Consider the following 24,171-nt stretch of genomic DNA (forward strand, 5'->3'; position numbering starts at 1 on the left):
GATGTCGTTAGCAGTGGGTTGCACTGTAGTATCAGCATCCAATAAGAAAAAACAAAATCTAGGTGACCACATATTCATGAAATACTTACGAGCCATAATTTCTAAAAATTGTTGCAGTAAAACCATATGTGATCAACATTAAAATCATAAAATCAAACAGCATTTTCAAAATGAACAGTTTACAATAACAAAACATGTATGAAAAAAATAGAATTCAAATGACCAATGTGAACCAAATGCAAAAATAAAAACTTGAACTTGAAAAGTTAGGACAGAGCTTCTTCTTTGTATTCCTCTTCTTCGCAATAATCCTGATCATCATTATCATCATCGGGCTGGCCCTCCACATCAAGGACAGTAAAGCCTGCCATTGAGTCTGGAAACTCAAAGGAGTCATCATCCTCGAGACCCAAGTTTAAACCAGCTGCTGGGAATGTGTCTATTTCTGTTTAAAAATAAATAAATAAATAAAACAGTATAGAGTAGGCAATGAACAATGCAGACAACAATACGAAAGAAAAAAGAACATAGATATGTAATTTGCGACTTCAAAACATGGGCTACAGCAAATGCTAAAACATTTTTTTTTAAATATCAAGGGTAAAATAATATTTAATTGAAAAGAAAAAGAAAACCTGCGATCTTAATATTAAAAAAAAAAAGATTCTAAAAACAATTGCCTCTAGCAGGAATCAAATTAGACATCTTGCCAATTAACTGAATTGGCTAGTTTGGCAAATTTATGCATTACTATTTTTAAAAACATTCATCCTTGGACGTGACAGCAATCTGTTTTGTTTTTGTTTTGTTTTTAAGGGTTTTAGTTTTACGGTGCTTGCAATACATTTAGATCATATCAGCGCCAGTAAAAAAGGGAGCATATGGGATAGTAAAAAGTTCTAGAATTACAATTAAAGCACCCAAGAAAAGAAAAGACAAAGGGGAATGGTACAAATAGGAATTGGTGTAGATTCAAAGAGCATACCATCAATGTACTTAGTTTGAGATCACCTAAAAGTCTCATCCAGACATGAGCACAAGTCCCCACTAAGAGGAATATAATCAAATGCTTACATTACTGACATAGCGGGTTTTTGCAAAAAAAATCCCAAATTTTGCAAGCTAAAAACAGAAAAATTAGCAAAAATTTTGCAAAAAGTTGCGATTAATTTTCCTAAAAACCCATAATTCGTTCATGAAAGAGAAAGGTATTTGTTTGTTTTTAAGGCTTTCACGGCGCTTGCAACAAATGTAAGGTCATTTCACCGCCAGTAAAAAGGAAGAAAATGGGATCTGGTAAAAAGTTCTAGAATTACAATTAAATTGAGATTATCTGTTTCATCCTGACACAAGCACAGGTCCCCCAGTGATGATAATGAAAATTTGCCAAAAAAGGAGGAAAATCTAACGGCCCGTCAGTCAAACCCAAATCTAATGCAAATATAACATAGCTATTCATAGTTATTTAATATATTATTAGTCCTAAAGCACTTCTGATCATTAGACACATCCTGACCTTTTGCAAATATAATTTAATGAATTGTCATTTCCAATTAAACATTTAGGAGGCCTATAATGTCGCCCACTATATAAATTGATTATGATAAACTTTTGGCCAAAAGACCAGGAGGTTTTGTTTTTACATAACAAACCCGGTTAAGTGTCTGTATTATTGCAACCGTGTGATGATGCAGCTTATAAATAAGAATCTTTAATCAATTGCAAAACATATTCCATCAATAAATTAAATTTAAATTAGCCTTTAAACAATAATTTCTTAACTCGATCAGCCTAACTTATTATCTCTCTATTACCAAATGATATCTATAAACAGAGAGAGAGAGAGAGAGAGAGAGAGAGAGAGAGAGAGAGAGAGAGAGAGAGAGAGAGAGAGAGAGAGAGAGAGAGAGAGAAAGAAAGAGAGAGAGAGAAAGAAAGAGAGAGAGAGAGAGAGAGGAGAGAGAGAGAGGAGAGAGAGAGAGAGAGAGAGAGAGAGAGAATTGATGAATTTATTTTTAAAAAATTGTTTTATAATTAGACACAAGTTGTATTGAATACTATAAACAAATTCAGCACAATCAAACAAAAGCAAAACAAAAAAAATCAAAAAGAAGAAAAAAAAGAAGACAGGCTTATAAAACTTATAAAATCGCCAAATGTACTATCATGCTACAGCTAAAAGGTACATAAATATTTACACCCATTTGCTCCATCCCCTTCCCTTTCGATCATCTTCTCATCCATGGCCACCATGTGTCTTGTGCTACTTTGACATTTGGCGCCAGTGTGTCTAGACTAACGTCATAAATAAAGGAATGTCACCAAAATTCATGCAACTGAGCAGAAGTGTCAAAAAATGATAGAAGGCATATTTCCTTTTCATGAACTACCACTTAGCAGAAAATGTTTGACATTACAAAAACAACAGAACATTTATGAAAAAAACCGCGGAAGATTATCATCACTGGTCCCCCCACTAAATTTAAAAAAATTTTTTTTTTGTTTTTTTTTGGCAAAATCTCGAAAATTTGCAAAAATTTGCACATTTTGCGGCTGCAATGCAAATCAACGATTGTTTGCCATTTCTTGCGGCCGAAAGCGATGCAAAAAAACTGCCATGACAGACATTATAAATTCAAAATAACAAATATAATAATAATATGACAGAGAGATGATTGACAAGGAAATAAATATCACCTCCCAAAACAATAACTATATATTTGACTGTTTCCCTCTCAGCCAGGGTATCCGGCCAGGGCCAGGACAAAACCAAGTAATCTCATTCCAAGACCAAGACAAAAAGCAAGTTGGAAAACAGATATAGGGGGATAGAAGACACAGTAAGTACCTCCCTGCCCATGATGGGAGTGAGAGCAATCTCAATTATTTCTAATTTTAATCTACATTACCAATTTTATGCAGACGATAGTCAAATCTTTAAGTCAGCAACCTACAACCATTTACATCTTATAATTGAATGTTTCCAATCTTGCTTTGTTAAATTGAAAACTGCGATGGAACTGAACAGGCTAAAACTTAATGAAAGTGATAGTAAATCTGAAATAATCTTTATTATTTGGAAAATTTATAAATAACAAAAAACAAAACAGTGATTTCTCAAGTCTTAATTGGATTGTATCCAGGTTAGACTGTATCAATTCTATTACAGAAAAAGCAAAAATCTCCCTGTTTTCGGGGAGAGAAAAAAAAAAGTAAAAAGGTAAATGAAAAATTACCAGAAGCATTGGTAGATGTTGGTACTTCCTCTTCCCCTTTGTCCATCTCCATATAGTCAGAGGTCTCCATAAACTCACTGACTACACCACACATTGGAAGATCCTTCTGCATCTGACTGCTGGATACCTGCTCTGTCGAGTATGTTGAAGCTGAGGTAGAGTCGATTTCTGATTGTGTCATGTCCTCAATTTGTACAGCCTGACTGAGAGAATCCGATTCTTCAACATCGTCTGTGATGGTTGCATCACTATCATTCCCCTCATCTTTAACCTTTACATCTTCAACAGTTAACACTTTCTTTGCCTGCCTTAACCGGAGAGACCTACCCTTGGGCTTATCCTTTATATCAGATCCTTCCAACTGTAAAGATGGCATTTCCTCCTTCAAATCATCCTTTATTTCATCTGTTTCTCCCTGGATTTTAATATTTTCTGTAGCTACATCAGTAATCAAAACAGTCACACTTTTACCTTGTCGTGAACGTGTTGCCCTATCCTTTAGATCACTTGGGTCACAAGTCACTTCTTCAGAGACACCAGCAACATTTTCATTATCTAATTCTGATTTCAAAAAGGCAACATCTTCAGACTTACAGACACTTTCTTCTTTATTAGTCCCAGAATGATTAATTTCATTATCTTCAACATTCATGTCTTCTGCTGGCAAATGTGATTCTATTTCAGTCTCTTTCTTTTTCCCCCTTGTTCTTGTCTGCCGTCCACTTGCTTTAGCTGTGGTTTTAGCAGCAGCTGTGGCAGATCTACCCCTCCTTGCCCTACTCACAACTGGTGAAGACACTGCCTCCCCCTCCTCATCTTCTACTGCTTGCAAAGGAGTTGACGTAGAATAAGTCTCAGTAGAATCAACAACATTTGTGCCTTCAGCTGCTGTGCTTTCTTGTCTTCCTTTCAAATCACCACTATTTTCTGAACGAAGTTCACCAGTCGAGCCAGTCACAGGAGTTTCAGAAAGAAGGGTCTCCTTTTTTAATGACACCCTCTTACCCCTGCCTTTTCCTCTTGTACCACTTTTACCACCTCTAGCCTGCTTTCCTATAGAAACAGGTTTTACTGCTTCAATTTCATCCGACTTACCAATCTCATCTTTCTTGTCATCCTCTTTCTTAGAAACAATATCATCTTCTGGATCAGTACTTTGCACTAAAACATCACTAACTTCAACTTCATGCACAGAAGTTTTATCTTTATCTTTACTTCCTTTTTCCTCCTCTTCTTCTGCAACTTCTGACAAGACAACAAAGTCATCCATTGACAAATCAGCCTCCTCTTTTTTCCCAGGGGAAACTTGTGCAATTTTTTTTGATGCTCTGGTGCTTGCCCTGCCACCCCTTCTTGCAACTGATTTCTTTGGACCAAGATTCTTCTTTGGCATTCCCTCTAACAAAGTTTCAGGAGAAGATTCGAAAACAGTAAGCAAATCACTTTCTAACTGCAGAGCCTTTACAACAGGAGTTTTCATCATCTTTTTGAAACCTTCTTGCTCCAATTCTTTATCATTGGTTGTTAGAGCCTCCAAATCTGATACATTAACACTATCTGAAGATGGCATCACTGGCTCAGAATCAGTTACTTTTTTAATTTCATTACCTTTACTAACATCCTTAGATATACTATCTCTACTAACTGTTGGTCCACTTGATGCCTCTAAATTTGATGCAAATCCTCCTGACATCTCATTTTCGATCATTTCTTCATCCTTGTTCTCAGCATTAATATGTTCATTTCCTGTAGCTCTTACCTGTGCATTTGATCCACCTAATTTTGACACCTCTTCAATGGTCTCCATCTCATTACTATCTACTGGAACTGACGTTGTTTCTACCTGTAATACATCTTTAGCACCAAATTCACTTGAACGAATGTCAGAATCCATGGGACTAGTCTGTTCCTGAAGTCCAATGTCTCCTAATCCAATGAGTTCCATTGTAACACTAGCACTTACCTCTGCATTTAAGCTTACCTGGTCTGCAATATTTTTATTGTCTTCCATTTCTCCTTCATTATTTCCTACTATAGTATCCACATCCATACAAGTATCCTCTACTTTCAACTCTACCATTGGAGGTGTCTCCATTCCTTTTTCAGCTTCCAGTTTTAACAGATTTTCTTTTGGTATCTGCTGCAACTCATCTTTCACTAAACTCATTTCAAACCCTTCATCTGTTGTCTTGGTGACCAACTCCTGCTTTTCAAACTGCTCTGATCCCGGTACATCATTAGGACTAGATTCACAAGGATTAGTCTTGGGACTTCCTTTTTCCATCTTTATTTCTATTGCATCAAAAGATTTGCTTTCCACTTCATTTTGTATTTCAGAATTATTTTCTTCCTTCTCTTCATTTTCTTCTGAATCACTGGCTTCCTCACTTGAACTATCGCTGTAAATTTTTTTCTTCATTTTCATCATCCTTTTTTCTTCTTGTTTCTTTTCCTTCCTTTCTCTTTTTTCCTGTGCTTTAATTATCTTCTGCTTCTCTCTTTCTAACTTCTCTTTAATACCCTGCTCAATTTCTATCTCAAGTTTTGATGGTTCAATAATATTCTGTGGTTTGACCTTGTGGATAGTGCTTACTTTCATTTTAGAAAGTAAATTATCTAATTTCTTAGGTTTAGTTACTTCTTTGGTTTCCATAACATCATCAGAAGACTTATCTAACTGTCCTTCTTTTTGAGACAAAGGTGGGGGCCGTTTTACATGTCCCAGGGGCTTCTCTTCCTCAGCATCAACATCTATGCCCATCATTCTTTTCTCATCATCTTCAACTTCCTTTAAAGTTTTGACTGTGGCTGTGATTGAAACACTATTTCCCTCATTCGGGGGCAAAGGAATGGTTGTTAATTCTGGAGCCTTCGGGATGGGAATTTCTGATAAATCAAGCTCTTTTTTAGCACCGATGACAGGGATCTTTGCTGACTGTTTTTTCTTAGACTTTGACTTAGGCGTTGATTTCTCTGTCAATTCATCAGGTTCTTTAGCTATAGTAAGAAACTTGTCCAATGATTTCACCCCATCCTCTTTATTAGATTTCATTTCAACACTATTATTACAGATTCCTGTCTCAGGTAGATTACTCAAAATTGAGGCAACAGAGTTAGCAAATTTTCCTGTCATTTTCGGAACTTTGCTAGCAACATCAACATCATCATTTCTTTCATCCTCATCAAGTTCCATATCTACTGGCTCTGTATTATCAAGATTTCCAGCTGCTTCTTTCTCCTCCTCTGCTTTCTTCTGTCTTAAGCTTTTAGCTTTTTTCTTTCCTTTTTTCGTTGAGGCTGGTAATGATAGAGTTTCTTTAGATACTTCAGTTTCTGGGACATTTTGTACTTTGCCTTTAGTCGTTTTTTCCAACAATAATTTCTTTTCATAGTCAGGATTATCCCTAACAAATCCCTGAAAATAAACAACAAAAACAATATCAATTATAGTGATGTAAAAAAAATATATATATATCAGCATGATACATTTATCATTTTCAAATTCAAGTTTCTAAACTGAAGTAAATCATGAATAATATATCAAGCTAACAAGCACTTACAAAAAAATAACAAGAAATAAGGAATGAGTTCAACTGAGATCAGAAGTAGATACAAGAGTTCACACTGACAATGATACAAGATTTCTGCCAAAAAGGTACACTCTGATGGTTACAAAATATAATTTAATAAAATAAGCATCGTAACCTAACAATAAAATTATTCAGAACTACAAACCAATAACACAAGTAAAAAAGGATTGCACTATCTGAATTTTCACTTTAAATTATTTCTTCAAGCCAGAAAGAAAGAAAAAATATCACAAAAATCAACAAAAGTTGACCATTATTTTGCATCCAAGAAAGTCACTACTTAAAACGATTCAAGTAACAATCTTTATTATTCTGAAAAGTGGCAACCCTAGTTAGTTGGAACTATTTCAGAGCTTCAAAAAATGTTTTTGGCCTTTTCTTTTAAAAACATTTTTTAAATTACCCTTGACAAAAATTTAATTTTAAGAACAATGATAATATTTTTCTTAATAATGAACCTCAACCTCGTTTTCATTTTTTATCAATAAACCTCATTTTTGCTACATAAAGGCCTTCCATAAATTAATCCACTGCATACATTTTCAATATATGATTGAATATCTCATTGATAAAAATGTTTCATGTTTGTTTTCATTCTGTCTTGAATAATTCATGATAAATATAGTCTGAAAACAGTCAAAATATGGTTACGAAAATCCTTAAAATAATAATAATAATAATAATAATAAATGGCATTTATATAGCGCTTCAACCGATTGTCACAGTGATATAAAACAAAACATATTACAGTAAGACAAGTGTTGATGTAAATGTGATACGAATTAAATTTAACAACAACAAAACATGAAAAATAGTATAGCAACTTGCGACATAAAAAGATAAAACTTTAAGCGAAATTTGAAAGTTTCAACGAATCCGAGCATCTCACATGTGATGGGAGAGAGTTCCAAAAATGGGGGACCGAAAATTGAAAAGATTGCTCAACTATTTAACGCAAGGTCTTATGTTTGACAAGGATTGATTAGTCATTGCTTGACCTCAAGTTTCTATTGGGTTCATGGATGTTTATAAGGCCTTTAATATAGGAGGGACCGTTAGTGGTCAAGAATTTGTAGACAACAGTACAAATCTTATAGGCAACTCTTTTCTCCACAGGAAGCCAATGTAACTCACGGAGAAGGAGAGTTGCCAACAGGTATTTTTGTTTATTTCATACAATGAGTCTGGCGTGTTATTTTGAGCAACCTCAAGTTTACACATTTTGTCTTTAGCTAAATTCGCCCAGAGGGAATTACAATAGTCCAATTTGAACAAAACAAGAGAATTAATCAAAAGTTCTGCGATATGCTTTGGTATTAAATGGTGAATTTTGCTTCTTTTTTTTTCTTCATATCTCCGTACATAGATTGTATGGTATTATTCAAATGGCTTGTCATGGAAAGATCTTATCAATGATGACAAGGTTTTTCGCTTTATTTGAAAATTCTATTGTACTGTTTCCGAGAGTAATAGCTGATTTAATTGCCTGTTTAAGGATACTCAGCCGTCCACACATCAAGATCTCAATTTTATTATCATTTAAATTTAACTTGTCTTGGTACATCCAAGATTTAATCTCGTTAAAACAGCTTGAAATTCGTTGTTTTAAGAATTGTAAACTACTAAGGGATACTGAATCATAAATTTGTGTATCATCTGCATAAAAATGTTAACTCCAATTGAATCTGGATATCAAACTAGAAAGAGGCTGCATATATACAGTGAAAAGGACAGGGCCAAGAACAGAGCCTTGTGGCATTCCAAAGTTTAGTAAAACTTGCTCTGACTGAATACCATTGACCACGAGTCTGCCATCGATCCTGTAAAGATGATTAAAACCATATAAGGGCAATTCCTTTTACGCCGAACATATTGTCTAGTCTTCATAACAAAATTTCATGATCAATAGTGTCACACATTGATAATGTTAGCATCTGCATTAATAACAAGTCATTAAAATTTTTAAGAAGCTCTGTTTAAGTACTGTGTTGCTGTTTGTAGGCTGACTGGAAAGGTTGTTCCAAACTGTTATTCTTAAGATGAGATGATAATTGTGTATGAATTACCTTCTCCAAAGTTTTGACAAAAATGGTAGATTTTATAGTGATAGCAATCATAAAATAATTTTTTTAAATGATATTTAAATATTTGTTTAAAAAAAAAAAAAAAGGATGATTTCTAACCAACTGAATAAAGGAACATTCCTAGATCATTTAAATTAATTAGTGATAATATTTGAGAAGGTCTAACTAACTGATTTATTAACTCTGAAAACATAAATCCTAACTTGAAACTGCTGTCAAGCGCATTGTGAAGCTGTGGAAACACACAATACATACATTTCAATGTGAAACTAGAATTGGGACATAATTAGGAAAACCCTTGGGATAACAGTCAGTGAAAGATAAATAAGCCAGCCAAACAAGTGAAACAGAAACCCACCGATACAAACACTTTAACAAAAATCGAAAGTTAATAATATTTTTAAAAACCTAATTAGGGAACTCGCCTAGATGTCAAATGTGGTTAGATGCCACGTAAATAACATGGGATTCCTTTCAAACTGAATTATAGACAATTTGTGTATGGCACATTATATTTGTATAAGGCGGAATATGTTGTAAGGAACAGAAGGTAAGTGTCCACCTTTTTTTTATTACACAAGTTGGATTATTTTATGAAGCAAAGTGAAGCATACTGAGCATGTTGAATATGGAAATATGTTATATAAATGGTCATCCTTTTAAAAAAATGTTATTAATCTATCCAATTCATCAACTTAGAATCTCAATCAAAGAAGCAGATAATAATTGCATAACAGAAATTACCAAAAACTCTCACCAGATATTTATCATAATGGTCATCTGACTTGAGATGTTTATCTGCTGCAATAAAATCACCGCAATATATGGCGCAAAGTGTACAATAGAATCCAGTGACAGGGAATAACATTTCTGAACCTGTGGAAGAAAAGGATAATTAAATAGAAGTTAACCACAAGACAACAAAACAATTGAAAGCATAAATACCACAAATTTTGCTATCCATTTCTTGATAAGCAAATGAAAAAATAGTTTTTCAAGCATTTAGGAAGATTCGGTGCACTATGAACAACTGAGCAATTTCAGTAATCATCACTTGTAAACAGTGGCTACAATTCTGCGTGCTATGATCGCATTCTATTTACAGCTGGTTGATTTCTTTTAATGGGCAAAATCAAATCTTCCTGCCAAGGGGTTGTTCTACAAATTGTATGATATTATTTTCACATGACACACATTTCCCAAGCCAGGTAACGGGCATTTTAACCAGATCTGTAAATGGCAGTAGACAAAATTATCTGGAAATTTTTGACAAGCCATACGTCAACATGCTTACATAAAGTAAAGTGCAAAACGATGATGAAAAGAGTAAAATGATTGTGGCAATATTATTGGAATCCAACAATTTTAGGACATTTTGCAGGTCTGTAAAATAATTCTTTAAGTTGACCATGTGTGATGAAATTCATGTAATAAAGAAATGGTATATTGTACCATGTGTTCTGCATAATATGAAAATAGCACCAATGAATACAAGTATCAACATCTGTGAATCTTCATATACCATGACAATTTTGAAATGCTTAAAAGCAGAGACGCCAACTTTAAATTTGGCTCACAGGAGTTTCAGACACCACTCGTAGGAATTTCAATGCCGAAGGAGGAATTTACACACACAAGAAAAAGGAATTGGAATGGTATTGTGTTTACATATTGTATGGTATAGTAGATAACTGATTAGAATTATATTATGATAAACACATTGCCAAATACAATCCCAAAGTTTCCTTATTTCAAATGAAGTAAAGCGCTAAAACCTAATGGTAGAGATTGTAGTACTGGTGGTAGTGAGGATGATGTGGTGTTGGTGGTTGTTGTTAGTGGTAGTGATGATGATATGGTGGTGGTGGTGGTTGGTAGTAGTGGTAGTGATGATGATGTGGTGGTGGTTGTATTAGTGATGGTAGTGATGTTGATGTGGTGGTGATGGTGGTTGTAATACAAATAGTAGTGATGATGTGGTAGTGGTGGTTGTATTAGTAGTGGTAGTGATGATGATGTTGCAGTGGTTGTTGTTGTTGTAGTAGTAGTAGTAGTAGTAGTAGTAGTAGTAGTAGTAGTAGTAGTAGTAGTAGTAGTAGTAGTAGTAGTAGTAGTAGTAGTAGTAGTAGTAGTAGTGATGATGAGGTAGTGGTGGTGTGGTTGTAACAGTAGTAATAGTAGTAATAGTACTGTCATCTGCATTTTTTGCGGCCGCAAATATCAGGGCGATCCGCAAATTTTGGCAAATCGCGTGGCAAATTTTGGGGGAAAAAAGAAGCGAAAACAAAATAACGAAAAAAAAAGTGCGAAACTTGAGAAATGTTGCAGCTTTGCCTGGGCCCAAACCAAGGGAAGCTACTCTCTACGGATAATGGTCCTTTAAAATCTTTGTAACAACGCTATTCATAATGTAGCCTCCTTAAATGTAATAAATTGTCTTTTATATATATTTTTTTCTGTATCGCATGTTAATTTTTACTGAAACGCTTAATTCTCCTCGGCAAATTTTTTGGCAAATTTTAGGTCCCAATTTGGCAAAAAATGCAGATGACAGATAGTAGTAGTAGTAGTAGTACGTAGTAGTAGTAGTAGTGATGACAATGTAGTTGTGGTGGTTGTAGTAGTAGTGATGATGTGGTGGTGGTGGTTGTAGTAGCAGTGGTAGTGATGATGTGGTGGTGGTTGTAGTAGTAGTAGTGGTGGTGGTAGTGATGAAGATGAGGTGGTGGTGGTGCTTGTAGTAGTAGTGGTAGCGATGATGTTGTGGTGGTGGTTGTAGTAGTGGTGGTAGTGATGGTGGTTGTAATAGTGGTGGAGTGATGATGATGTGGTGATGGTGGTTGTATTACAAATGATAGTGATGATGATGCTGTAGTGGTGGTTGTAGTAGTAGTGGTAGTGATGATGATGAGATGGTGGTAGTTGTAGTAGTAGTGGTAATGATGATGTGGTGGTGGTGGTATTGTAGTAGTAGTGGTAGTGATGATGTGGTGGTGGTGGTGTTTGTAGTAGTAGTGGTAGTTGCAGTGATGATGATGGGGTGGTGGTGGTGGTGGCATAGTAGTGGTAGTGATGATGTGGTGGTGGTGGTGGTTGTAGAAGTAGCAGTAATGATGATGTGGTTGTGGTGGCTGTAGTAGTAGTGGTAGTAATGATGTAATGGCGGTGGTTGTAGTAGTAGTGGTAGTGATGATGATGTGGTGGTGGTGGTTGTAGTAGTAATGGTAATGATGATGTAGTGGTGGTGGTGGTGGTATTGTAGTGGTAGTGATGATGTGGTGGTCGTGGTTGTAGTTGTAGCGGTAGTTGCAGTGAAGATGATGTGAAGGTGGTGGTTGCAGTAGTAGTGGTAGTGATGATGTGGTGGTGGTGGTTGTGGTAGTAGTGGTAATGACGATGTGTGGTGGTGTGTTGTAGTAGTAGTGTAGTGATGATGTGTGTGGTGGTTGTGGTAGTAGTGGTAGTGATGATGGTGGGGTGGTGGTTGTGGTAGTAGTGGTAGTGATGATGATGATGATGTGGCGGTGGTGGTGTAGTAGTAGTGGTGATGATGTGGTGGTTGTAGTAGTAGTGGTAGTGATGATGATGTGGTGGTGGTGATTGTAATGGTGATGGTAGTTGTGGATGATGATGTGGTGGTGGTGGTTGCAGTAGTAGTAGTAGTAGTTGTGGTACTGATGGTGATGTGGTGGTGGTGGATGTAGTAGTAGTGGTGGTAGTAATGATGATGTGGTGGTGGTTGCAGTAGTAGTGGTAGTGATGATGGTTGTAATACTAGTGGCAATGATGATGATGTGGTAGTTGGAAAGGGAGGGGGGGGGGGGGGTATCCTTGGAACAAATTGACCTCACTGGAATTTGACGGGAGTTGCCCGGAGCCCGGAATTTTTTGCTCCAGACCGGAGTTTTTTTCCGGTGAAACCGGAGTTTTGGCATCACTGCTTAAAAGACACATCCGATTGTTACTCAACAGTGGATAGCAATAAGGAGAAAGCTAGTATTTTAAAAAATAAAACTAATGATAAAATAATAATTATTTTCAACCAAAATTATTAAAATTGGTGAACTGTTAATATTGCCTCTCTTATGTACCAAAATCAAAATGAAGTTTAAAACCTTTCTACAAATAAAAAGAATGAGAGAAATTTTCAAACTTCAGTCTAAACAATGGTTATATAAATTTTGCACCAATAACGTCTCAGGCTTTTAACATTGAAATCTTTACTTTGTCAGTGATGATAATTCGATGATTTGTCAAAAAGGAGAAAAATGTATCAGTCCATCTGGCAAACTCTAGTATACATCTATTCTCAATAGTAGAGATATAACTTACTTTATGTAAATTTTAAATTTTAGTGAACTAATTGCCCTTGCCTTAAAACGATTTTTAAATGCTTTCTATTCAAGAGATTTAAAATTAACTTTCAGTTAAAAGGTCTGAAAGTATTTGTTTCTACTTGTTTTAACTTTGTGACTGTAGCCCAGTGGTTACTGATCGTACAAGTAAGACTCAAGTACCCACATTTAATAAATCAAATTTGTTAAACATTGCAGAAACAAAGGTAGAAAGAGTAAATTAAGTTGAGCATCCCTTATAATTGTAACATATTAATTTTATCTGTCTATAACCAGACGACATTTATAAAGTTAACATGAAGATTGATGGAAGAATGGTTGAGAGAGATAAATGGATAAGGGAAAGATAGAAAGAGAGAAACTAAAAGAGAAAGAGGGACAAAGAAAGCGAGAGAAAGAGAAAGAGAGAGAGAGAGAGAGAGAGAGAGAGTGAGATAGAGAGAGAGAGAGAGAGAGAGAGGAGATGAGAGAGAGAGTGAGATAGAAGAGATAGATAGATAGATAGAAGATAGATAGATAGAGAGAGAGAGAGAGAGAGAGAGAGAGAGAGAGAGAGAGAGAGAGTTAGCAAAAGAGAGACATATATATAGAGAGAGTAGTTTAATTGATGGGGATTTTTTTCTAATTAGGGGCAAGTTTTGCCAAAATTTGCCAAAAGAAACCCCAAAATTTGCCAAAAAGACCAAAAATTTGCCGAGGAGAACTAAGCGTTTCAGTAAAAATTAACATGCGATACAGGAAAATATATATATAAAAGACAATTTATTACATTTAAGGAGGCTGCATTTATTAATTTAATGAAATGACTGTGAATAGCGTTGTTACAAAGATTTTAAAGGATCATTATCCATAGAGAGTAGCTTCCCTTGGTTTGGGCCCAGGCAAAGCTGCAACATTTCTCAAGTTTCGCACTTTTTTCTCTCGTAATTTTGTTTTCGTTTCTTTTTTTTCCCCCAAAATTTGCCACGCGATTTGCTAATTTTCCCAAAATTTGCAACGATTTGCCAATTTTGGGAAATTTGCCAAAATTTGCGGATCGCCCTGATATTTGCGGCCGCAAATTGCCATTTGCGGCCGCAAAAAATGCAGATGACAGACAGACCTATAACTGTACTAGTACTACCACTCTAGACCTACTTATAAATAAAATCTAGACTCATTTACTCCCTCCCTCACCCCCTTCCTTTTCGATCCTCAATTGCCTTGTCTCAATTTTGACATCTGGCGCCAGTGACTGATGCCATAAAAATGGAAAGGTTAACAAAATTCATGCAACTGAGTACATGTGTCAAAATATGACACAAGATAAAATGGTGATTTTTTTTCACGGATCCACCACTTGACCTGAGCTTTTATCACAGAGGAAAATGTTTGACTTTGACACAACAAAATCAGCTGAAAAATTATGAAAAATCCCAAAATCCTGGAATTCTATGGAAGGTTATCATCACTGCTTTGTTCAATTATGTTCTAACTATAACCTGGACAATTCTGATAATTCAGGTAACTGCTCAGAGCAAAAGAGTTGAGATTATAGGGACACGACTTAATCTGTCTTATGTATGTCAGCAATCTTCCACAACCGTCTCTTAGCTTAGTCAGTCCCATTGGGTGGCCACTAAATACAAGTTATGGTGAATATCTTTACAAAAAATGATCTTTTAAAAAGACGTTCTGGCTCCAATAAAAATTCAAAAGCGATGTTCTTAATCAACTGATATTTTTTTTAAACAGCAAATTCATGTAAGTGAAGAATCATTATCCAAATAAGGATATAATCAGTGATAATAATGGCAATTTGTCAAAAAGGAGGAAAGAGTATTGGTCTATTCATCTAACTCATACCAAAAAAATAATTTCAAGTTATAAGGTCACAAAGGCGATGTATGGCACAACGCAACTCGTCTCTGCTCTCTCTTTCTTCGTGGGCAGTGTGTGGGGCCAAATCTCACATTAGTTTGTTAGAACTGTGAAACCATTCTTGGATGCCATGAAAAATGTACTAAGATAATGAAGGATATAATTTGGGAATTCTGTCCTTGTTTCTTGAACCCGAGAATTTGACGAATGCATGTTGCACTGTATTTAGAGGGAAAAAAATTAGACCCAATTTTCCCCTCCTCTAACCCCTTTCCAGTCGACTATATAAAGTTAAGGTAGACCACCACTGGTATTGTGTCAGTTTTGACATTTGGCACCAGTCTAGGCTGATGTCATAAAAATGGAGGCATCACCAAAATTCATGCAACTGAGCACAGGTGTCAAAATTTGACACAAAACATGATGGTGACTTTTCCGCACATCCACCACTTAGAGAGCTGTGCTTTAATCAGAAGAAAATATTTGACACAGCAAACAGCTGAAAATTCAGAAAAAATCCCAAAATCCTGGAATTCAGCAGATCCAAGGAATATTATCATCACTGGTATAATGAATCTTTTGTCTAGTTCCTGTTGCATTCACTTTATCTGGATATGACTGACAATCAAACTATTATCTGCGTTGCTCAGAAATTCTAATAATAGCGTTCTTTAACAAGAACAAAAAACAAAAAATCAACAACAACATTAAAGTTGCAAAATACAAACGAACAAAAATTAAAAAGGAAAACAGAAGAAGAAAAAAATTTAACATTACCTTTTGTTCTCCTCGTCTGAGATTTTCCTACTTTTTTATTCCCCTCACTCTCATCCTTAGCATGAACCCAAGGTTTAGCAACGGTACTCACAACCTGAAAGTGAAAAAGCCACTCATTTCACAATCAAAATCAAAATACAGTAAAAATCAAAGTGATAAAAGGGAATATAAAAGTCAAACATGCATTCCCCGTCCTTGTTAAGAAGGGATTTGAATGTGGAAATGACAAATAACACATTTATTTTTCTATTCTTTTTTAAAATCAAAATAAACTAAGGTTTAGTTCTAATAAGGATGTAATAAGAAATATGTCTTAAACTAATTATATTGTTTGTAACCTGTGATGAAATAGATCACAATTTTAAAACAAAGGATTGGAATTATTATTAGAACTAATCCAGACCATCTAAAGTAAAATAAAAGTCATGTAATACAAAGTGTACCTTGAATGTTTTGCAAAAACTTACATTGAGATGCTTCTTCCCATGTAAATGAGAAAAAAATTGATCAAGAGCATTAAGGTTGATATGACAATGGCTACACCAGTGGTTTTTACTGTCAATATATTCATAATAAATATCTTTTCTTGGCTTGGCTGGGACTGAACGTTCCTGAAGAAAAAAATATTGATTGCCATAAAAAAAAAAAAGAAAAATTAAATTAAGAGTTTTCTTTGATGGAAATGTCAAATTGACGACACATCTCTGATATACATTTATAACCGAGATGTAAAATTTACCCGAACTCTCCAAAATACATATAGATGAAAACAGTAAACCATTCTTAACTCGAATGTCTTACTTAAATGTCTTAAATGGTATTAAGGACACCCCATGATTGAGTGAACTTTGTTAAGAAGCTGATCATCGCCTACACATTAATTCATGAATAAAATAGTACCTTACAATTTAAAATTTTCTTTGGGGATGGGGGGGGGGGGGGGAAGGGGGTGATATTGACCATTAACGATTTGGGGGGGGGGGGGGGGTAAATTGTCATTGTTTTTTCTTCTGGTCTGTGACAATTAATTGCAATGTTGGTGGTACATTTTTTGTTTTGTTTTTATAATGATATATACACAGTCCACTCCGGACAATCGCAACACCTTCGGATCAAAGACAATGTTGCGATTAACCAAAGTTGCAATTAACCGAAGTTGAGTTTCCAGTCCACTATTGCAACATTTTACACATATATGGTAAACTCAAATCAGATGTTGTAAACACTGTTCTTAAACCGCCAAAGACTGAGCAATATGATTGAATTAAAAACCATATGGCAGCCTGTGTGGATTTTGTCAAGCACAAGCAGCTTTGATGCAGGTCGACATCTTATTCAGATTTGATTCACTTTCACTCTTTTGTTCTCAACATTCTCAACATCAAAGAGATTAACCGTGATGAGAGACAATAAACTCACCAAACTCATTGGTCACAATGCACAGTTGTCAATCCTAAAACAAAGGATATCGCTCAATCTCTCAATGCAACTGTAATTGTCTACCTGTTTTAACGACTATGCCCAGCCCCCTCGCCTCCTATTTAATGGCCACAGATGACATCACAAACACAAACTGCAAAGCCCCGCCCTCTTTTGTCTCTAATAAAGTAGTGACACTCTACTATAGCATTAAATTCCACTCTCTCGATTTTTTAACCTGTAATGTTTTCTTCCATGATGAAATTTAATCATGACATTTTGTTAGATTGATCTCTCGAATTAATTACTTTTTGAGGGCAAAAATTTGTTGCGATTAACCGAAGTTTGTTGTAATTAACCAATAACTTTTATATAGAATTAATTCCGGGTTTTTTTTGTGAAATGTTGCGATTAACCGAAAGTTGCGATTATCCGGAGTGGACCCTATATATATATATATTATAAAAACAAAATCAACGAAATAATAGTGCTCAACTTTTTGATAAAATTATAAAATGAGAGCGAATGCTCGAAACAATATGGTAGAAGTTGATCACAATTATACTTGAAATATTAATATATATATATATATATATATCTTAATTGCTACCACTATTCTTAGAGGACTGGCTCCACCTTTTATGTTTATAGAGTAAAGTAAATTCACACATATTTTCAATACTTCCAGAAATGGAACAAAGCCTGACTTTGGATTCATCAGTATAGTATAAAGTGACAGGTCTGGAAATAGTTATACCTGGAACAGTTTAAGCATGTTGAGTATTCTGGTAACCAACAATTTTTATCTTCACAAAATTACACATTATATTATGAACTAAAATCATAAAACAATAATTACCTTTTCTTTTGACTTTTCTGTCTTTTTCTTTTCATTCTTATCATGTGCAATCTCTGGTAAGTCGGCATCTTGAAGTTTAACAGATGTCCACTTAGAGTCGTCCTTGGCAACAGATTCTGTAGAATCAGACTCCTTAGGCTTGCTTGGGGTTTTTGATTTAGGCTTGGAGTCTGTAGTGTCTTTTTCAAGTTTAGAACGAATAGATCTAAGATTTTGCTCTAAGTTTGATCCTAGTGCAACATAAGCGTCAGTCACACTGAGTCGATCTATTTCCTTCTCTATTTCCATCTGGCAAAGGTTGTTGGCTTTCAGATGAGGATCCTTGTTGCCAAGACCACTACGTTGACTTTTCCTCATCAATTCATTTTGAGTTTTCTTCAGTTTTTCCAAGTCTGTCTTCAGGGTTGAAAGCTTGGATTTTCGTGTTGCTAAGTTGTTAAGGGCTTTTTTCCGTGAAAAAGCACTTAGCAACGATATCTGTTTGCAAAAAAAAAAAATTAAGTTGATTATAATCTTAAAACATAAAGAAAAAATAGTTTATTTTCATTTTCACAACATAATCAAAATTTTTGTGAAATATTCACTAAAATTTTTTCAATAGTTATATATCAGTGTCTATACTACAAGGTTATATATAAAATCATATGATTAATCTTTTAATCAACCCTATAAGAGTATGGAGTGAAAATCTTATTTTTTAATGTGAATATATAATGGGTTAGACTGGGCAATACCAGGTGCTTTTGATGCCCTATAAAAATGTGTTATTAACTCACTCAATCCTAGAGATTTTTGCTACTTTTCAAAATTGGAAAAAATTGTATTAAAAATGAGCATGTGACTAGATAGTTTTATTCAACTACCATTAACATGTAAACTCTCAAAACATTAGCTTTGATAGTACACCTGTGATTTGTCTCAGAAAATTGGAATAAATAGGCATGGGGTAAAAGTAACCAGAGTAAATAACGGATAAAGTCGGCGTGAGGGTTGAGTGAGTTAATACATCTACTGTGCTATTATACAAAAAGTTGAAGACTCTCACCTCAGTTTTCATTTTGCTGACTTGGGTTTGGTCCATCTCAACCATACTTTTAAAGTCATCAACGACTGTGGAGATCCGGGATGTTGTCTCTTCATCACATTCTTCCGCTTTTGCCTTAGGCTCATTGTCGCCTAATGCCATCACTGCTTTCTTGAGTTCAGCTTTCCTTTCTTCTTCAGGTAACTTCGATATATCTTTTCTGATCAGGGGTGGCTTGCTTCCGGTTCCAGGTTTCGAACTGGTGCTTTCTCTTTTGCTTTGTTCTTTGGACCTTGATCCAGACCTAACACTTCTTCTGGGAGGTGTCCTTCGACGAGAACGCACCAATGGGCCTCGTCTTGATGGAGACCTTCTTCTTACAGGAGACCTAGATTTGCCTCGACGAGGAGATCGTGATCTTCGACGGGGAGATCGTGATCTACGTTGATATTGTGGTGATCTTCTACGATGTGGTGATCTGGATTTTGAGCGAGTTCTAGATCTACGTCTATTTGGTGACTTAGACCTCTCCCTTCGTCTAGGAGAAGTAGATCTGCGTCTGGGTGATGGAGATCTGCGTCTGGGTGATGGAGATCTACGTCTGGGTGATGGAGATCTACGTCTTTGTGGAGGAGATTTTTTACGATCACTGGCAAAATAAGCATCTGAATCTTCAATAAGAGGATTATTTTTATCGAGGGTTCTCTTTATTTGGTATGAGTCTTTAGGAGAGTGGCTTCTTTTATAATCATCGTAGTAACCAGGGGATATCTTCCTTTCTTTAGAACCAGGCATTACCATTGGTGAAGCTGACCTCTTTCTCATCACTGTCCGTGGAGGTGAGCGACCTCTGTCATTGTCAGATTTTGCAGGTAAGATTACCCTTCTCATCTCCAAGTGCGACTCATCCTCTGGATTATCATTAGGTCTTGACATAACTCGGAAATTTTCTACTCTCAAGGATTTTAAAAGGCCACCAGTAAGGTCTTCACTCCTTTTACGCGAACTAAATGATGTCAATAGGGGAACAGAGGGGGGAGAATCAGCATACTCTTTATCAGGATAAAAGTATTCATTTCTCTCCCCATCATCCCTCAAACGTTCAGAGATGGTATGACTTGTACGTCTGGCTCGGTCATCATAAATGTTTCGAGGAGATGGCGAGTCTCTGTCCTTGAAGTGTCTCCTGGTAGGTGAAGAGAGCTTTTCAGGAGAGAGTTCTGGGCTCATCCTTTCCCATCTTTCTGCATCATAACTTGTTCGTTTTTCTTTACTTCTACTATACATCTCTTCCTCTCTTGCATTTCTTTCATATCTAGATGCGCTTTCACTCATTTCCCTACCTTCTCTACCATAACTGCTTCCTCGCCTATCTGAACTAGGAGATCTTACTTCACTTATGCTATGGCGATTCCCTTGTGAACTGGCCCTTGCTTCCTTGATCAGACTGTCAATGCTAGACAAGTCAGATCCACTTCGGAGCAGGGAAGCTTTCAATTCTTCTGCTAATAAGTCACCTTTGTCCATGAAAGAAGCAGACACATCCCTTATCCTTGAGCTTCCTTCATCCTCCTGCATTCTCTTTTTTCTAGCAAGCTCCTGCATTCTCTTTGATAAATCAAAATTGAATCCAATGGACTGAAGAATATTTTGAACTGTAGAATCCAGTTCTTCCTGGTTATCCATTTCTCCAATTTTAGGAATGTCCCTTTTCTTAACACTTTGCTTATATTCAATTGCTATGTCTGCATTTCTCTGCATTTCTCTCTGACTAGATTTAGAACTGACATCAGAATGTTTCCCTATTGACTGTCGCCACTCTTCAAACATTTTCTCTTTCATGTCAAATGAATCACTATCCCTTTTCGATGCTTCTAGCTTTGATGGTACAGACCAAAAGGGCTGTGTGCTGCTAGAAGTAGATAGTTCTTTCTCTTTAGTAAGTTTTTCACTCTTCTGTCGATAACTTTCATCATCACCATCATTATAAGCTGCAAGCTTGCTCAAAGCACCATGAGTAGGTGGTGACTTGCGATCTGTAGATAATTTATTGTCTGATGGAGTTGATTCTGAGGTAACATCACCTTTGCTACGTAACATATGCAATGTCCTCTCAAGGGCACTCAAGCTGCTCAGGGCTTTGGAGCTACCAACGTCACTACCATCTTTACGTTTCAAAATAGAACGAGGCTTCTGAGATAGGGCAGAAGGAAACAACTGATTTTTTACCTCATCAGGTTCAAAATCAGATTGCTCCTTTGTCCCTTTACCATCCTGAAGACTTTGTTCTAGCTTAGCAGTTGCTTTGGATATACCAGCAAACAAAACATTGCGGAGACGCTCGTCTTGAAGCAAGGCATCAATGTCAACTTTGGGCTTGTCTTGCTGTGACTTTGACTTTGTAGGACTGTCATCTGGTCTGTTCCTTCTGCCTCTGTCTTTCTGCCTTCCACGCTCTTCAATGCCATGTCTTCTGTATTCATGCTCATCTGTTGTGCCCCTCTTTGTTCTGGCATACCGGTCATGACTGTCATCACTGTCTCTGTGTGACCTACGTCCTCTGTCTGGACTATGTCTATCTCGGGATGGGGGTGAATAGCGACCAGGAGAAGACTTGTATTCAGACCTTCTGTGCTCTTTCTCCAGCTATGGAGCAGAAAAACAATGATAAATGAATTATCAAATGATTATATACAGCCTTTTGAAAGGTCAACAAAGACAAGATAAGCTTTTTAAGAAAAGCTTGATTTTACCTGAAGTACCGGTTTAAACTAAATGGTCAAAGTTAGTATGACACCACTCAGCCCATTATTTCATGTACAGCAAAAATGGTGACTGATATACAGTACAAGCCTCTGAACTGGAATGGTGCTCACCTGCTAAATTTAAAATGTCAAAATTTAGGAATGACTCGGACTAAGAGAGTGTTTCCTCTGGTAAAAATTATTTTAAATTTTCATCTTGAAATTTAATGTAAATTCTTATCTTGAAAGGTGTAAAGCCTTGCTCCCTCTCATTCCATCACTTAACTATTCGAAGTAGAAAGATGACTGAAGTTCTAGATATTAGTGATTCTCAAATTTTGAGACAACTTATGGAGAATGGAAATAATTTTATAACCAAGTTTGTTGCTGACGCATACTTCTTACTTTTTTTTAAAGATATTTTTCTATAGATATGTTCTAGTAATATGTCATGGTACTGTTTTTAAAAATTGCAAAATTACAGGTTTCATAAATTCTTACCTAAGTTTGCTCTCTCTTAATAAATATCTCATTTCCCTTTAAGAAAATGTATAGGTTGTACCATAAATTATAGCTATTAGCTCAAAAAACAGGATATTTTCTGGGATGGGTGCTAAATGTTGAAATACTGCTCAGCGAGCTGCCATTGTTACACTGATCAGCTATAGCAACTAGCCACTATGAGTGTAACTTCCGGGATGCGCAGTATCATCACTTGAGATAGAGAATCACGGGTTGGCAAATCAATATTCTTGTTCCGGTAAGTAATTTAGCATCTTAACTTTTTATCAAAATTGAATTCAATCAGGCCAAAGTTCTATCCCTCATGCCTCAGACTTGCCAACCAACCTCAAACATTTGAAAAGATTTATTATATATTTCACAATATTTCTTCAAATTTTCTCATATTTTTACCCCCAAAAAATCATATATTACACATATGCAACCAACAAAAATTTCAAATTTGACATTCACTGAATTTATGGACTTATCAAGCTAGTAGTAGTAGAGGATAGAAAAATCCTGTAATTCCTGTCTGGCAACTTAGATTCTCATCTAGGTGGTGATGATATTTAATGACCTTCAACTATTCCGCTTTTACCATTTTTTACCCTTTTGTTAAAAATTTTTGACTTTTGCATTTAATATTGGTCAACATTCCCATATTACCATATTTTGGACCTCAAAGCGTATTAAAATATAAGAAATCATTGTGGTTGGCAAACCTGATGCCCCTTATCTCATCCCAGGAAAATCCTGATGCAAATGCTAGCACCACTTTAGGGCAGCTTTGACATGGTCACTTCGAGAATGCATTAGTTTCAGGTCACTAAATCTGTCAGTTATTAATAAAGGCAAAGAGGAGTACATTTTACAGCCTTTAAACTAACATAACCATCTGGTTTTAGTTTTTTTAATTTGGTATCATTGGAATCGTGTTGATGTTTTATTGAGATCAAACCAATGTGAATTTTTTTACCAAAGTACCTACACATACCCATATCGTATCAGATGCTTTAATGGTTTCATCATAATTGTGTTGAAAAGTTAGAAAAGCCCTTTCTATCCTTAATGTATATTTCGATGAGATCAAACTACACTCCAATCTATGGTTTCCTAGAACTCCTCGGGGCATGCAGAAAAGTTTGAGGAAACTATGAATTGCAAAATGACTTGATGGAAAGGGGCAGTGTGGCTCAGTGGTATGTTCTTTGCTTCGCATCTGAAAGATATCTAATTCGAATAATCACCACATTATGTGACCCCACTTCAATTTGCGGTGCTGAGCTGTGACTGATCTCTGCTTGAGGATGAATAAAGTGATAGTCATAGTAGATAGAAGGGGGCCTTCCGAAAGCTCCTCGTGCTTACATTTCTTTCAATATGTATTTTCACTGTGGACTGTTTGTCATGCGTTTATTTATTCAATTTGTCAATATATAGAGTAGTATTTTTAAAACTCTAGAACAAACCTTGATAGATTAGTGAACGTTTAAACTTTACTAAAAATACAACCATTGTTTTGGTTTTTCGCCGCCATTATGTTTTGTGAAGCATATTAAATGCAAGTGAATGTTTAAAATTTACTAATATAGACCATTGTTTTGGTTTTTCGTAGTAGGTGGCGTTTTTATGCACCTCCATTGGCGGTGATGGTAAATTAATGAAAATGTTGCTGCATACGTCCATGAGGTTTAAATAGTTTTAGATTGTAGTTTAGCA

The 24,171-nt window shown here is 35.8% G+C and overlaps 1 protein-coding gene across 1 annotated transcript in view; it reads right to left on the reverse strand.

The window, feature by feature from the left end:
* Nucleotides 1-132: 132 nt before the first annotated feature.
* Nucleotides 133-24,171, reverse strand: part of LOC144977341 (uncharacterized) — a 25,606-nt gene continuing 1,567 nt past the window's right edge. The window contains exons 2-8 of the mRNA XM_078922436.1: nucleotides 19,226-21,850; nucleotides 18,181-18,657; nucleotides 16,370-16,513; nucleotides 15,903-15,996; nucleotides 9,668-9,786; nucleotides 3,237-6,651; nucleotides 133-445 (exon numbers count right to left, since the gene is read on the reverse strand). Coding sequence (XP_078778562.1) covers nucleotides 267-445; nucleotides 3,237-6,651; nucleotides 9,668-9,786; nucleotides 15,903-15,996; nucleotides 16,370-16,513; nucleotides 18,181-18,657; nucleotides 19,226-21,850 — 7,053 coding nt within the window. The 3' untranslated portion in view covers nucleotides 133-266. The remainder of the gene's footprint in view (nucleotides 446-3,236; nucleotides 6,652-9,667; nucleotides 9,787-15,902; nucleotides 15,997-16,369; nucleotides 16,514-18,180; nucleotides 18,658-19,225; nucleotides 21,851-24,171) is intronic.

The sequence above is a fragment of the Berghia stephanieae genome, chromosome 1 (assembly GCF_034508935.2).
Source record: "Berghia stephanieae isolate SIO BIC M18660-M18661 chromosome 1, UCSD_Bste_1.3, whole genome shotgun sequence".
NCBI lineage: Eukaryota > Metazoa > Mollusca > Gastropoda > Nudibranchia > Aeolidiidae > Berghia > Berghia stephanieae.